The following is a 16,968-nucleotide window of genomic DNA, read 5'->3' on the forward strand; positions in this document are numbered from 1 at the left end:
GAGGTGAAACTTGTCAATATTAGACATTCTTTAATTAAGAACAATTAATCAGAAATAAAATAAGAATTGAAGAAGATAGGGAATTTGTGTGTGAAGAAGATGTTAAAATATATACCAGTAAGGCAGTCATTCTTATTAAGCTTATTCTCAGTTCTGGAACTTTGGTTTGGCATCTGGAGATGGATTAGTACAAATATATGCTTAAATCAACATCAGAGAATTAATAGCAAACTCCTATTGTCATTTCCCATGAGATCTAATAGCAAAGGTCACTATCTCCTGCAGAGACAAGGGAAGGGAAGTAATTGTCATAGGCAATTTATAATGCTCTATGATGGCTAAATTTTGGATTGATTCTTCAGTAAATGTCCTTGCAATTAATTTCAAACTGGTGAGTAAAAATGACCGCAGTTGGACACCATTAATGGCAAAGTCATACTCCTGCACTGACAGTGTTCGTGAAGAGAATGAAATATGAAGAAAGCTATGAATAGTTGGAAATTTGGGGGGCTGTGCTTACTGCTGATTATTTCAGTTTGGCTAAAACAGAGCTGGCGTCAAGGAAGGGTTTGTTGTGATGATTCCAGAGAGGGCGACTCTCAGGAAGATGAACTGGGGGCCCAGGACAGGTTGATGTCGGGTGCTCTCTGGGAACAAGGCTGGTGGTGAAAAATAGGGGTGGACCGATGAGGAAGGCTGGGCCACTCAGGGTCCCAAGACTTCTTCTGGCTTAATAATGAGGAGCAGGGAGGGCTGGTGGCAAGATGTCCAGATGAGAAACCTGAAGCTCCGGATTCTGATAAAGGATACTGCTCTCCACTTCCCAGGTGACTCTGGTGGGACAAGTCATTTGACCTCCCTGAGCCTGGGATTTCCTGTCTGTTACATGGGGTCAGTCGTTCCTGTCCTGTTAGCCTCCCGTGTAGGGTTGTTGTGAGGATCTGTGCAACAAAGGACACTTGGGCCCTCTAAAAAAGTCTGCAAATATCTGCTTTAGTTGTCTCGTTGTCTTTTATTACTTGTTGGTAATAACTTCAGCAGTGTGAGCTGAAGCTGGAGCCACGCAGTGGTTTATATACTCAAGCCTGGAGATATGTTAGGAAATAATCAATACAAGATGCATTGGGTTGGAGCCATGGTAAGAGTCATAAATCTTGACAGCCTGCTGTTTGTTCAAATTAATAATGGTTGAGAGAAACATTGTAAAAACCTGTGGGAGGGAAAAATCTAGAGTGTGTTTGGGGTGAGAGCTTTAGCCAGTGTGGAAACTGAAAGTCATTCAAGGAAGGTTAGTTATCATCCTGCTGCTGGTGGAGCAGTGTACAAACACACACACACACACACTTGCACACACACACGTGTGCATACAGATGCACACACACATATAGACACACACAGGCACATGCACACACATGTACATACACATACACATAGGTAACAAGCACCAGTTTTTTTGGGTGGATCTCAGAAGAGACTGGCAAACAAGGACAACTAGCACTGATTTCAACAATGGACAGCTGCACCCACTCAAGGGCCTATCACCTTCTAAAAAAATGCTGGCTGCCTCTGAATTTTTAAAATGAAACATGTACAGTGTTTTTGCCATGCCTCATTTGTCACTGGTGGAGAAGAGTGTATAGCCTTGGGATTTGTGGCTGTTGTGTACAGTGAGTGAGGAGAGGGGATTGGGACCTCATGATTTTTAAATCATCAAAGCCTTGATATGGTCTATAGTTACAAAGTAAACATACTGCTTTTCCTGTGTCCAGGGTGCTCCCAGACTTCCCAATCCTCCACCCTCACATCAAGATGGTCACTGAAGCTGGGTACCATGGCGCATGCCTGTAGTCCCAGCTTCTTGGGAGGCTGAGCCAGGATGATCATTTGAGCCCAGAAGTTCATGTACAGCCTGGGCAACATAGCGAGACCCTGTCTGTACAAAAAAAAAAAAGATTGTCAACAGAGCTCCAGCCAGGCATTCTCTGTTGGTTGGGGCATCAGTGCAGAGAGGCTGCAGGCTGTGGCACACATTGGAGGAGCTGGGCAGAACCGTGGGGGTGCCGGCCTGTAAAGGGAACACCAGGAGCTGGGAGGGACAAACCTGGAGAAAGCAAAGCAAGGCACGAGGCGAGTCGGTCGCAGGGTCGCAGGCTGGCCTCCATGCGGATGCAGTTGACTATTGTATAAGAAGAGTCTTTAACACTAACAAGGTTAGAGACCAGAAAGCCACATTAAAAAAAGATGAAAACATTTACTTTAGTAGAATGATGGAATTGTTTCTTAATTTAAAAACTGCTTTTACTGTGTTTATTTTTTATTATAAAAGTAACATGCATTTGTTATAAAAACTATGAATTTAACAAGTCAGAAAACCATAAGGAAACCTTGATACTGAGTCTGTCATATTTTCAGGCAGAGAAAACAAAGAATTTTGTCAGCCGAAGCCTTGTCATAGGAGAAGTCCTCTCCATGGAGGACATGGCCACAGGAGTGAAGGTGAGAGGCGCTGGGCACCTGCCCTTCATGAATGCATGCTCGCTTTGCATGCCAAGGAATGAAAACTATAACCCCGTGAGCTCTCTCAGTCTATGTAGTGGCACAGGTGTTGGTAAAATTGCATACCTCAAAACCTGTGCCTGACTTCCCTTTTAACCATCATATCCTATCCTGTTTTTGTTTCTAATTTGCTTTTCTTCTTTGTATAGTTTTGTTACATTTGTATCAATTGGTTATTTTCCTTTGTCTTAGTTTTATGAAAACAGTATCATAATCCTTTGTGATTTTCTTTCTTCACTTAAATATTATTGCTAAGATCGATTCATATTGTGTGTTCCTGTATTCATTAAATTTTAAAATAAAAACCTTTTCATTTTGAAATAATAATGCTCACAGAAAGTTACAAAAATAGTACATAGGGTCATGAGAACCCTTTAGTCAGGGTGACATCTTATATAGCAGTAATGCAATGTAAAATCAGGAAATCAATATTAGTACAGCACTGTTAAAGAGGACATAGACCCTATTCAGATTTCACTAGTTTTTACATGCACTCAGTTGTGTGTTTGTGTGTGTGTGTGTGTGTGTGTAGTTTTATGCAGTTTGACCCTATATGTAGATTCATGTAACCACCACCACAATCAAGATATAGAACTGTTCCATCATCAGAAAGAAACTTCCGGGTCCTACCCCTTTATAGTTTCATTTGGCCTCCATTCCACCCCTGTCCTTTGGCAAGCACTAATCTGTTGTTCTCCATCTCTATAGTTTTGTCATTTGGGGAATGACATAGCAATGGAAGATCATTCATTTTTGACTGCTGTATAATATTCCTTTGTGTGAATATACCACAGCATTTATTCATCCACTTTCTCATGTTGTTTCCAGGATTTTGCTAATGTGAAAAGTGCTGCTGTGAATACTCTTGTCCCTGTCTGGTGTTGAACATGGGTAAAATCTTCCCTTAGGTATTCAACTAGGAATGGAATTGCTAGTTATAGGATGAATGAATGCTTAACTTTAAAGAGTACTGTTAATCTATTCTCCAAAGTTAGTGCATCAATTCACATTCCCACCAACAGCATGTAATCAGATCCTGTGGATCCATATCCTCTTCCATATTTGGAATTCTTAGACTTCTCCATTTTTTTGCAAATGGTTATAAAATGGCATCTTATTGTCTTGAGGGAAGACAATTATCTTGCATGTTCCTGCTTACCAAGGAAGGCGAACAAAATAGCTCAGGTGGGCGTGTCTGCTGCAGCCACTCGTGCTGCCCAAGCCTTCCAGCAGAGAGTCCTTCATGGGGCCCTCCTTTCCCTCCCTGGACACCACTGGGTCTCAAAATGATTCCTGATATCCAAACACCCAGTCGTGATGTCCCCAAAGAGGAGAAATTACAACTAGAACATGAAGACAGAATGATCAGACAAGAAGCCAGGTCAGTTGGCAGTGAGTCCAATATGGTGGTGATTTCAGTTTGGTGTGGACATTGTCTATTGGTAGGTAGGAATTAAAAACAAAGAAATCTGTGAGTGCCATCTTGTCTTGAGGGTGTCCACCATCAGATTTTTCCAGGAAGACTGGGCTCCCTGTGATTTCAGCCAGGCACGATCTCTTCTCTCTTGGATGGGTTGGCTGTGGCTTTCAGAGAGAGCAGCTAGCTGAGATGCAACAGATAAATAAATAAATCCCCTCTCAGAAATACCGGAGGATCCTGGTCCAGAATCTCATGATCCCCAGTTTGTGCTTTTACCATGTTGCACCCCCACCCTACTCTGCCATCTACTTTCTCTTCAGCAAGCCTCCATGGATTGTGACCATGAGGACAGCTCCACAGGTGGTGGCAGCTGTCTGGGTGGGGAGCCCTCTCCTCTGGTCTCCAGGGTCTTGCACTGAGCCTAGTCCATGGAGTTTCACAGGGATCGTCTGAATGAATGAGGGAAGGGGCAGCCTGTAGCATAAAGCAGACTTAAGAAGCATTTTAACCAATTGCAATATGTGTGTCTTATTTACATCCTGGTTCAAACAACAAACTATTTGTAATGAAAAATTATGTATCAGTTGGGGAAATCTGAGCATTGGACATCTGATGATATTAGAGAATGATCATTATATTTTTAGGTGGGATAATGGTTTTAGGGCTATGTTTTTAAAAAGAATCTGTATCTTTTACCTATGTATTGGAAATATTCAGGGAAGACATGATATGATGTCAGGGATAAACATCAAGATAACCTGGGGTGTAGGAAGGGAAAGTAGGTAGGGGTGGCGGGGGGAGGGAGATGAAGGAAAATGGACCATGAGCTGACCATCCTTGAGTTCATTAGATGCTTCTATTTCATTGAATTTTTCCATAATAAAATTTTTTTCTGAAAACTCCTGAGTATCCTAGAAGGAAATTAGCATGGACTTAAAGAAAATGTCCTTTGAAATACTTCTCTAAGGCCGGGCGCGGTGGCTCACGCTTGTAATCCCAGCACTTTGGGAGGCCAAGGCAGGCGGATCACAAGGTCAGGAGATTGAGACCATTCTGGCTAACATGGTTAAACCCTGTCTCCACTAAAAATACAAAAAATTAGCCGGGCGTGGTGGCAGACGCCTGTAGTCCCAGCTGCTCGGGAGGCTGAGGCAGGAGAATGGCGTGGACCCGGGAGGCGGAGCTTGCAGTGAGCTGAGATGGCACCACTGCACTCCAGCCTGGGTGACAGAGCGAGACTCCGTCTCAAAAAAAAAAAAAAAGAAAAAGAAAAAAAAGAAATACTTCTCTGATCACTCCAGTCTCCTGCTTAAAACCCCTTCCTTCCCATTATGCTTTAGAAACATCCTCTAATCCTTGATGTTGCCCATGGGTCCTTGCAGGTGTGGCCCTAGTCACATCTGTTCCACTCTCCCCTTCTTCTGGTTCCTTTTACCCACCTTTGGACCACTTGCTTCTAGCCCTAGCTTGGTCTTTCCCCTCCTTCTCCTGGCTGACAACTATTCATTCTTCATGTCCCAGCTAACGTGTCCTTCCCGCAGGGATGCCCCTCTCAAGCCTTCAACTTGAGTCCCATCCACTCGCTGTCACTGTCTTTGCTTCTTATAGTTTTCTGCCATAACGTGTACCCATTTTGAATCTATATATTTATTTATGGAATTATTTTATGTCTCTTACTACCACAAGAGGGAAAACTCCTTGAAAACTATAACCCCTACATTCTTGGTACATAATAGGTGTCAATACTTGAGTATTAAATAAATATATAAAATCAAAACGATATGGTTGTTTCTCAAAAAGTAGGACATAAAAATTACCATACAGCCCAGCATTCCACTAACTGGATATATACCCCAAATAATTGAAAGTAGGGACTGAAATAGATACTTGTGTGCCAATGTTCATTGCAGCATGATTCACAATAGCTAAAAGCTGGAAACAAGCCACATTTCCGTCAACAGAGGAGTGGGTAAACAAAATGTGGTATAAACTCAAAATGGAATATTGTTCAGCCACAAAAAATAATGAAGTTCTGACACATGCCACCATGTGGATGAACCTTGAAATTATTAAGTGAAGTAAGCCAGACATAAAAGGACAAATATTATATGAGTCTGCTTATATAAAATATCTAGAATAGACAAATTCATAAAGACAGAAGGTAGATTAGAGGTAACGAGGTTGGAGGGAGGGGAGAATGGGAGTTATTGCTTAATGGGTACAGAGTTTTTGTTTGGGATGATGAAAAAGTTTTGGAAATAGTGGTGATGGTTGTACAACATTATGACTGTACTTCATGCCACTGAATTGTATGCTTAAAAGTGGCTAAAATGGCAAACTTTATGCTGTATGTATTTTACCAGAAATAAAAATGACAATTGAAAATTATTATTAACTATGCTGTCCCACACATCAGTAATTGTGGGAGATTTTTCTTTTCCTGGAGTTTGGAAATCCTAGACAATTAGAGGAACCTATAGACTGTGCAGTCCCCAAGTCCTGACCAGGAGGACCATGGCTGTCTTTTCTATTGGTGGTGGAGGAGATGCCAGGAGGGCATGTGGTGTGCTGGGAACAGTTCCTGTGAGCTCTGGGTCAGTCAGGGGTTCCCCAGATCCCCCTGCCAGCTCAAGAGCCACTGGTGGTCCCTGCCTTTCACAGGAGCTGGCTGTCAACCTGAGGAAGGGACGTCAGCATCAATTCATCAAAATCAGCTGTGCCCTGCATGTTCAAGTCCCTTTTCTCTCTCTCTCCAGGTCTGTTTATCCAGTGGCTTTGCATTTCCCTGAGCACCTTGGACAAACTCATTTGTACTCATACAGCCAAGTGCTGGCAGGGCTGGGGGCTGGCTCTGAGAGTGGCTCACAGCGACAGGGGTGGGCATATTAGCAAAGTGCCAGGGAAAAAGATTGTCTTTATTGGTGCTTTGAATCCCCACTCTAGCTTGTGAGCCAGCCCAAGTTTCCTGCCAAAAACATGGGTGCAATCTGGAAGGACTCTAACTAAAGCTGAAAGAAATGAGACATGCTTCCTTTTCTGCTTCTCCATGGCTGTTCTATTTTCCCTTATTTGAACCATCCTATTATCTGTCTTAGCCTGCTTGGACTGCTATAACAAAATACCATGGGCTGGATGAGTTAAACAGCAGAAATTTATTTTCCCACCCTTCTGGAGGCTGTAAAGTCTAAGATCATGGTGCCACCATGGTCAGGTTCCAGTGAGGGCCCTTTTCCTGGCTTGCAGACAGCCACCTTCTCATTGTGTCCTCATTGGTGAAGAGAGGTGCTGCTTTTTTTCCCTCTTCTTTAAAGGCACCAATCCCATTATTGGAGTCCCACCCTCATGAGCTCATCTAACTTTGATCATTGCCCAAAGTTTCCATCTCCAAATACCATCACACAGGGGGTAGGGCTTTAACATATGAATTTTGGGAGGACAAAATTCAGTCCATTTCTGGAGTCCCCGTTGTCTCAAAAAGCACTTTCAGTTTTCCATCTGTGGAAATTTGCTCTTGGAATTAGGAAATCCTGAATACACTTGAAGTCTCTTTAGGAGACCCTTGTTGGGCTGTTGTATAGGAATGGCCTGGCCTATTGCAGCCGGGGAGCCAGCAGGCTTCCTGCCCATGGGACAGACCTCACTGGTCCACTGGGACAGGGGCACACTCAGAACAAGAGAGTTGTACACATGCTACCTCTAGGACTTCCCAGCCACACTTTTGGCATGTTCCTTTGTACATATGTACCTTAGCTTTCTCCTCCCTAAAGATGGCATTGCTAAAGCCCATTCACAGGCTGTGTGTAGATTTAAATCAGTAATGCCTACAAGGATCCCCGTGCCAAACCTGGCAGGTAGCAGGAGCTCCATAAATGGTGGGGACTGTAACCTCCTGGGACGTGGCTGGGGGCCCAGCCCCACAGTCTTTCAGGTAGTGGCTCCGTTGGTGGGTTGAGGTGATACCAGCCTGCCTTCCCAGCTCTAATCCACCAGATTTCCCTTCCACTTCAGGATGTCTCCTTTTAGTCTTTATTTAGAAGCTAAGAAGCCCTGCCATAGCCCCATCCTTTGGTCCCTGTGACCTGTCCTGGCTACACCTCCCAGCCCTCAGCTGTCTCACACTGTGGCCTCTGGAAGCTGCCAACCCTCATTGGGCATGTTATGATCATTACCTCATGTGCTCGATGTCATAGCTGTCCTTTTTCTTCTCCTGATAAGTGAGAAAAGAGAGAGGAGGCTTTCTCAAGCAAGGTGGGTGCATGTTTGACGTTCGAGTTTTCATTAGGTATCCCCCAACCAACTCTACTTTTTCTCTCTTACCACTGCTTTTCGCAGTCTCTCTCAGAGCAAATGGTCCTCTCTGTGTCCTGTTCCCTGAGGTCTGCCAGGGGCAGGACGCTGGGTAGTCTGACAGGAGAACCACTGTCCTCTCGGAGGACACTCTGCGACACTCCCACGTGATCGGTTGATGCCTACCTCCCATTAGCCTCAGCATTTCTGTTTTAAGGAGTCCATACCCTCCTCCTGGCTCCTCCCAGCCCCTCCTCCAAGCTGTTCCACTGCAATCAATGGGTCTCCATCTTCTTGGAAACTCAGGCCACACACCCAGGTGTCTCCCAGAGTCCTCTTTTTCCTTCTCCTCCCAAATCCATCCCAACAACTCTGTCTCCAGAATCTACCCTGAATCCCTCTACTTCCCCACTTCCCTGTCTGCCTCCTTCCTGGCCTGTGGGCTGGGGCCCATGCCCCTCCCAGAAGGCACCTGCTGAAAGCATGTCAGGCCAGGGAGCCCTCCACTTCCAATCCCCAGGAACTCCACCTGCATTTGGCCCAGCTTGGTTGGATTAGCTGCCCTTCAGAGAATGTGGCTTTTGTGGGAAATGAACCCCACACTTTACCTGACTGTGTGGATTGAGGTCATGCAGACACTGCCTCTGTCAACTGCTGCAGTTTCCTGCAAACTTACAGGTTCACTTCCACAGCCCAGGGTGCCTACTAAGACATTTAGTGAATGGGGGCTTTCAAAATGTGGATAAAACACTCTAGGTTTTTTTTCCTCTTCCTAAAGAGGAGGAAGGGATTTAAAACCTAGAAGAGGAATTTATTGTCAAGAGTGCATTAGGCACCAGCCAAAGAGATTTAGAGGTGGAAAACCTAACTTGTTTGAGTTTTAGAAAAATATTTTTTTAAACTTAACTCCCAAGATGGTTTAGGGAAAAAACACGTACCATTTGGGTTGCTTCCATTTCCCATGTTGGAATTAGTAATGCAATTTGCAGTGCCTGCGATGATTCTGTAGAGAAGTGAGCTGAGTCATCAGGGTGTGAATCGTCTTCCCAGGATACTTTATGATTCTCCAAATGAAAAGCACTTCACGTCAGATGTGATTAGTGAAATTCATCTTTCCTGATGCCAGAGTGTGTTAGCTGGTCCGAGCTGCTAGAGTTGATCAAGTACCATTTCACAAAGTTAATACCAGGTTGTTCATACACGTGGGGTATGAACAGAGAGCTCATCCAGATGCAGTGACCCCAGGAAAAAAGTCGACTCTAAACTTGCCTAAGCAAAAAAGGCACTTATTGGCTGCTGTAATTCAGGAGTCTAGGATGCAGCAGGCTTCAGGTCTGGGTGTGCAGGACCTGGTCTCTCCCATCTCTCAACTCTGCCTCCTTCCCCCAACCGGGTCCTCATACATTGGCTTCATTCCCCAGCTCATGGCTGTATGGCCCCAGGCTTCCATCCCTCCAGATTTCATAGCCTCACAAAAGAGGGCTTCTCTTCCACAGTAGCTTAGCCTTGTGTCCTGGCTTCTACTCCAAATGGACACACCCAGATCATGAATCCATCCTGAGAGCCATTGTCTGGCCAAATCAGCCAGTCCTGGGCTCCCAACTCATCCTAAAGCTGGGATGGGGTGGGGTCAACATCACCCACAAACCACTTGGACAGATTCTAGGGGAGGAGGGCTCCCCAGATGAAAATTGGGGTTGTATAGCTAGGAGGGGGAAGGAACTCTGACCTGCAGGCACAGCAAATGTCCCTACATTCAAGTTCTTCTGTTTTTGCAGTCAGTCACCCTGCTCCTTCCAAACGGCCCTGCTCAAGCCACTCTGCCTCTTCCTGTTTCTTCTCCTTCTCCTTCTCATCCTCATCCTCTTTGTCTTCCTCCTTCTCTTTGTCAGCAACACTTTTCCAGGGTTTACAAAAGACCAGGCAGGCTGGGCATGGTGGCTCATGCCTGTAATCCCAGCACTTCAGGAGGCCAAGGTGGGAGGATTGCTTGAACTTAGTAGTTTGAGACCAGCCTGGGCAACATAGCAAGACCTCATCTCTACTAAAAATAAAAAAACTTAGCCAGGTGTGGTAGTGTGTGCCTGTAGTCCCTAGTCCCAGCTACTCAGGAGGCTGAGGCAGGAGGATCGCTTGAGCCTGAGAGTTTGACAATGCAGTGAGCTATGATCATGCCACTGTCCTCCAGCCTGGGTGAAAGAGTGAGACCCTGTCTCTTAAGAAAAACAAAAACAAAAAACCCACAAAAGACCAAGCAAAGGCTTGGTGGTTGACTCTCACTGAATCCTCATGGCCACTATATGAAGTATTATAAGGCATTAGGTAGCTTGGGTTTCAGCCTCAGCCCTTCCCACTTTCTTAGGATGTGGGTGAGACACTTTCCCTCTATGAATCCCAATTTCCCATGTTAAATGGGGATGATGATGCTTTCTCTCCAGGGTTGTTGTGAGAGTCAGTGAGCTTGTAAGCTCAGTAGCTCAGTAAATGGGTACTCTCACCATTCATTTATCAGATGAGGAAGCTGAGGCTACAATGTCATTTGTCCAAGATCCTGCAGCCGGTGGGTAGCTGAAGTGGGATTGCTCATCCCACTTCATGAATGGGATGAGTGAAGGGTGCTCATCCCAAGCTGCGTGCTTGCTCCTTTTGCAGCGTTGCCTCTTCCATCCACCTTCCTGTAAGGAAACACTGTTTCTCATGGCAGGACTCACCTCCACAGACAGGGGTCAGCATCGAGGGTCATTGCACACACACTTTGTTACATGTCTTCTGCATCAGGCCCTAAGCTAGATCCTGAGAGGACAAAGCAGAATGAGCTTTCAGAGCATTCATTTGTTGGGGGGATCTGGGAGGCCTGAGGATGGAGGATTGACTTTCTGTGTCAGTCCTGAGTGACTCATGAGCCATGTCTGCAGAGAGAAACTGGAGCTCACCAGGCAGTGAAGAGGAAGGGCAAAGAAGCATGCCACTTGCAGGGCTTAGGTCAAGCACAGGGGGCTGAATAGCTGCTCCCTGATTGGAGTTTGGCCGTGGATTTAATTGTCTTTAGATTGCTGACTGTTGCTAATGATGGTTTGTATTGTCCTTGTTTCCAGTGCGGAATAATTTATTGGCTATTTGGTGGTGCTATCAGGAATCTCGGAAGCCCTGAACATGTTACTAAGTGGTTTCAGCCACTCCAGGTATGGTATTTTCCTCAACATTGGTCTTCTATGGAGAGCCTTAAAAATCTGTAGTAGATAGATATGCATGTGTGTATGTGTTTGAAGAAAAATAAAATAAAACGGAATTTGTATCAGCAAAAATCTCGTTGAAAATGAGAATTCCAAGACTATCTTTTTTATATTGCATTGGGCCTGTCATGTTGTTAAGCTCACATTCACTGTCGTCAGACTGCATTTTTATAATTTTCTCCAACCCACCTGTCCCTCTCTCACCACCATTCTTAATGGTCCGAGGGGTCTGCATTTGGAGCAACTGCCTGACCAGCTAATTCCCTTCTAATGTCTGGTAAACTCCAGGAGCAGAAATACACTGGGATGTTTGCAATGACTGAGAGGGGCCATGGGAGCAACGTGAGAGGGATCCAGACCGAAGCCACCTTTGACCTCTCTGCCCAGGTGAGGCATCCGTCCTTCTCCTGCCGTGCAGGGGAGCTGGAAACCTGGACAGAAACAGATCTCCTTCTTTCTGTGTCCAGCTTCACACCCTCTGTGTGTGCTCTCTGGCCCAGGGAGCTGAGATTCAGATCAAATGCCTAAGTGTTTTAATAGAGGTGGATATGTGCTCAGCCTTCATGTACCCAACACCAGCCAGCGTGTATATGGTGCCTTTGAGGCACTGGACACTGCTTCAAGCACTTTGTGTGCACTTGTGAATTTAATCCCTTGTCATAACTCCAAGAGAACAACACTAAAACCATTTTGTAGTCGTCCCTAGCAGTAGCAGGAACGGACTGGAGGAGACGCCTTTGTTGGTCCTCTCCACTGTGCCCTGTGTCAGGAGGGCACTGTGCTGGGGCCACCTTATCAGGAGCTGAGTCTTCTGTACTGGGATCATGCGCTGTCCCTTACCGTGACCTGCACTGACATTTTATATGACAACAGAAACAAGAGTGTCACCAAACCGTCTGACTCTTCTACCTTTACTATATATGGTCAATGCTGAGGTTTTTCCTTTTCATTCTTTTCTTTGTCTTCCTTTTCCTTTCTTTTCCTTCTCTGTTTTTCTTCCTTTCCGTTCCCTTCTTGCTAACTAAAAAGATGTTGGCTAAGTCTCTCTACATTGCTATCTCTGTCCATAGTGAGTCATAACATACCCTCGGGACGCTGCTTTGTAACCCTCATGCCCATCTCTTTAACTCCTACACGCACCCCGCCCCCACCCCCACCAAAAAAGAAAGCAACTGTGTACTTATCTCACTCTCCTTTATAGTTTCTTGCTTGATATTGGGTGTTCCTAAGAACTACAAAGGGATAAACAAATGTTGAGGTACTTTCTAGAAATGAAGCTATGTCAGTCAGTGTGTGCAAGCACGTGCCCGAGCGTGGCTGCGGATGCTGCCTGGCCGTGTGGCTGCTCTGCTTCGTCTATTCTTTATTTTTGCAGTTTGTCCTTGAGCAGGTGGATTTTTGTTAGCGGGGTTTCCTGACCCAGGGTTGCTGGTTGGAGGTGGCCAGTGTCTGGAATGACAGATGCAGGGGCGGGGTGTATTGGAGGATGCCCTGCTTTTCCTCCTGCCCTGATGTTAGTTCTCTCCAGCAGCAAATGATGTCCAAGATCATAGTAAGAACAAGTACTACTCTATACTGACCACTCGCAAAGTGCCATGCTCTGTATCAAACTCCCTCTGTGTAGTATTCTATGTTTCCTCCCAGCAACAGTCCCAGGAACGCAACATTAAACTGGTCCTTTTAACTAAACATGGCTGTGCCATGTACCAGGCTAAGCAGTCTACTTGTAACATCATTTCAAATGTTCTGTAATCTTATAAAAATGTATTATTGTCCCTACTTTACAGATGGGGAAACGGAGAGGTTAAGCAGCTGACTCTGGCTATGCAGTTAATGAGTGAGTTAGGTTCGGGTGAGACTGCCCTCAGCAGCGTGGCTTTTCTGCCAGTGGTGGCATGCTGACCTAACATCCTTTGGCTTTTGGCTGGCCGATTTTTTTCCTCTCCCAAAACCATCGTTTAAGGTCACCTTGCTGTCGTTGATGGGGGGAAAAACACCCACAGCTCTTATTTATTTGTTTCTTCTTACAATTATTACTTTTTTACAAAAATAATTTCCTGTGTTGGTCCCATTTTCCCCAAACAGCATAAATGACTTAGCTACCTGGCGTGCCTCAGCAGCTGCCACTGTCTGATAGGGGACCTGCAAAGTTGCAATCATAATGACGAGGGGCCTCTGGTGAACACTGTCTCCTGTGGGGCTGGGTGAGAGAACAATCCCATCATAAACTCATACCACCGAGAACTGACATAGCAGGAATGTATTTCTCCCTTCACTGGGTTCTGTGTTTTCCCCTTCATTTCCCTTTCAAAATGCTAGAGCTTATTAAATAAGTGTTCTCTCCCCAAGGACCATTTAAATCTCTTACATGTTTTGGTTATTCATTCCTGTGGGTTGGTTGTTTTACATTTATTTTTGGGAGGTGGATTGGGTAGTGGTATGGATAGTTAAGAGATAAGAGAGAGTTTTATTTTTATACTTTATTCTAAATAGCAAAAATAAATGAGGTTATGAACTCTCTGGCCAAAGGCATCATTTTTAGTTCCTACAACACTGACCATTTTGCTGGCCTTCAAACAAATAATTATTACAGAAACTGACACAATGGTGTGTGTTATTTAGATGCAGCTTTAACGCCAGAGTTTGGGCTGATGCAAACTTTCCAAATCAAGCATTTTGCCAGTAGTGACAAACCTCCTTTCCCAGAGTGTAGCAAATGTTTATGGGGACGGGTGGCCTCCTGCTCCCTTCCCTACCCCATCAGATCATTTCTGCCAGGCCAGTGTTTCCTCTGCCACTTTACTTTCTTACCCTGAGTGTAAGCATGCCCCACCCACATGGGTTGTATTTTTGTTGCTGTTATTTTTCTCTGCGCTCAGCCTCAAGCAATGCCTCTCCTTGAGAAGCCCTGGCTACCCTGATAAGACAAGGGTGGCCTCCAGAGACTTCTCTTAAAAAGATCCAGCATGTCCGTTTATGTTTCTGAAAAGCTCTTGCACATGTTAAAAGTTTCCCTGTGCAAACATATGTCAGAGAATGTTTTCTTAGGCTTCAAGACTGTATTTCTTGGCCAGCGGGAAAGTGTTGTCTATATACTTTATAGTCTGAAATCTGAGATAATCTTTGCATGATCAATAGCTTGTTGGTTTAGTTCAGTCACATCTTCAATACTGTCAACTCCAATTAAATGTGCAGTTCCACTCTCTGCCATTTCTCCTGGGCTCCCAACTTGCCCCAGGTGCCCTGTATCCAGAGCTGGCACCAGGGCCAGTTCCTTTTTGGCAAGAGGCTTAAAGGTAACCCAGGTGGCAGTGGAGACTGGGGAGAGCCAAGAAGTGAGGGGAGCATTTCCACTATCGGCTTCCAGAGAGTAGGAAAGAGAAGACGGAGTTTTGAGCTGAGCTTGAGAACAAAACCCCTGCGTTTTCTTCCTGCTTCTTCATGACCAGTGTTAGTTTCAGACTGTTTTGAGCTGGAATCCTTGGACATATTCAGAGACAAACTGCATGGTACATTCTAAGATTTTTCCCTCCTAAGAAAGAGACTCATTTACAAGTTCTTCCATTTTAGAAGCTTGAACATATGAACCTCTTTTGGGAAACTTTATTATATTCATTGATCAGGGAAATAGACATTTTCAAAGGTTGAAATGAGGGATTTCTTTTTATAAAAATAAAAATTGTTTGGGCTGATACTCTAAGCAGTGGTGGGAATAGGTCATGGCTGTCTACCAGTCTTGCTTTATCCAAGCATACAGTTTTGGCCTTCAATTACCTGGCTTTCATTTAAACCGAGACCCATGTCATGGAGGCAGGAAGGTTCAGGGCCTGGGCAACAGCGAGGAACCAAGTGATTTGCCCAGAAGGAGTGAACACCAGCAGACAAAGTGCGACTCACAGATGCGGACCCTGGGACAAGCCATCTAAGGGCCCAGATCGTTGGATATTCCATCCTTTCTTAGAAATCTTGCAGGTGGGATATTTGGAGATGAGGGGTATGGAGAGCTGAGCATATACCACCAGGGCTTTTAGAGGTTTTGGTGTTGGATGAGTTAAAGGTCAAAACTTTGCTATGAAGTAGTCTAGAGAGATAATTGAAGAAAGCCTTTATATATTAAAGCTAGGCAGGCTCAGCCAAACAGCACACATGTCAGCCTGGGATTATAAAGAGGAGAGACTGGGAGGGAGAGAACAAACACCTTTTAAAGATTGAAAATTGGCAACTTATTTTCTGGATTGGATTATTCCTTGAAAAATCATTTTAATCTCAGCCATTTTCAAAGCTGAGGTGGAGGTGAAATAAATGAATTGAGGTGATAGCACAGCCATGTTGGTTTCAAGACGTGGAGTCAGGTGACCTTCCCATTGTCTTCTCTTCTGCTGTGAAATCCCCTGGAAATGGAACCCTGCACTGTGTGGGTCTGTTTTTCACAGTATTCATTGCTTTTTTTTTTTTTTTTTTGAGATGGAGTCTCGCTCCGTCGCCCAGGCTGGAATGTAGTGGCGCAATCACGGCTCACTGCAAGCTCCGCCTCCCGGGTTCACGCCATTCTCCTGCCTCAGCCTCCCGAGTAGCTGGGACTACAGGCACCCGCCACCATGCCCAGCTAATTTTTTGTATTTTTAGTAGAGACGGGGTTTCACCATGTTAGCCAGGATGGTCTCGATCTCCTGACCTCGTGATCCACCCACCTCGGCCCCCCAAAGTGCTGGGATTACAGTATTCGTTGCTTTGAGCCAGGGAGTTGAAATGAGCCATAGGAAGGGAAACACTGTTGCTCTGCTTTTTCTGTGTAGGAGTTTGTAATTGACACGCCGTGTGAAAATGTGGAGAAGATGTATATTGGAAATGCCATGTACGGGAATTATGCAGCTGTCTTTGCCCAGCTCATCATAGATGGAAGATCTCAAGGTTTGTTACCAATACAGACAACTAGAATAATTCTCTTCATTAGTACTATTTACCAGTGAAAAACCATTTCACAGAGCTGCTTTTATCTTGTAAATAATTCAGTACTAACTTTATCTCCTAATATGCATGAAGAAATTTATCATTACATTTTGACATTATATGCTCTCATGCTTGGTGCACAGTTGTAGAACTGAATGAGTTTGAGGATCACAGAAATGTTATACCATTCCAGGACATGAGTAAAGCTATAGGAAGGAGAGCTTAATAATGATCTCGATGCCTTCCTTAGGGCCCCACTGTTTCATCGTTCCTGTCCGGGATGAAAACGGAAGCTTGTACCCAGGAGTCACAGCTATTGATATGATGTACAAGGAGGGTGAGTCCCCAGGTGCCCTTCTCCTGTGCTCACTCTTCCTACCTGCTCCCCACCCGACTCAGGGAGAATCTAACCTACGTTATATTACCGAAGCACTGAGGGTGGAGAAAACTTCCCCAGAGAAGATGTCCGGATTTTGAAGCCTCATGAAGTCTTTTATGTAGAACTGTTCAGGAATGTCGTAG

At 44.9% G+C, this 16,968-nt stretch overlaps 1 protein-coding gene across 3 annotated transcripts in view; it reads left to right on the plus strand.

Annotated features, from left to right (window-relative positions):
• ACOXL (acyl-CoA oxidase like) overlaps positions 1-16,968 on the plus strand; it is a 389,165-nt gene that overhangs the window by 51,361 nt on the left and 320,836 nt on the right. For all 3 annotated transcript variants that reach the window (XM_055378293.2, XM_055378295.2, XM_031008100.3), the window contains exons 3-7: positions 2,413-2,496; positions 11,359-11,445; positions 11,785-11,883; positions 16,293-16,407; positions 16,697-16,783. In XM_055378293.2, the coding sequence (XP_055234268.2) occupies positions 2,413-2,496; positions 11,359-11,445; positions 11,785-11,883; positions 16,293-16,407; positions 16,697-16,783 (472 nt within the window). The remainder of the gene's footprint in view (positions 1-2,412; positions 2,497-11,358; positions 11,446-11,784; positions 11,884-16,292; positions 16,408-16,696; positions 16,784-16,968) is intronic.

Source organism: Gorilla gorilla, chromosome 12 (assembly GCF_029281585.2).
Source record: "Gorilla gorilla gorilla isolate KB3781 chromosome 12, NHGRI_mGorGor1-v2.1_pri, whole genome shotgun sequence".
NCBI classification, from domain to species: Eukaryota; Metazoa; Chordata; class Mammalia; order Primates; family Hominidae; genus Gorilla; species Gorilla gorilla.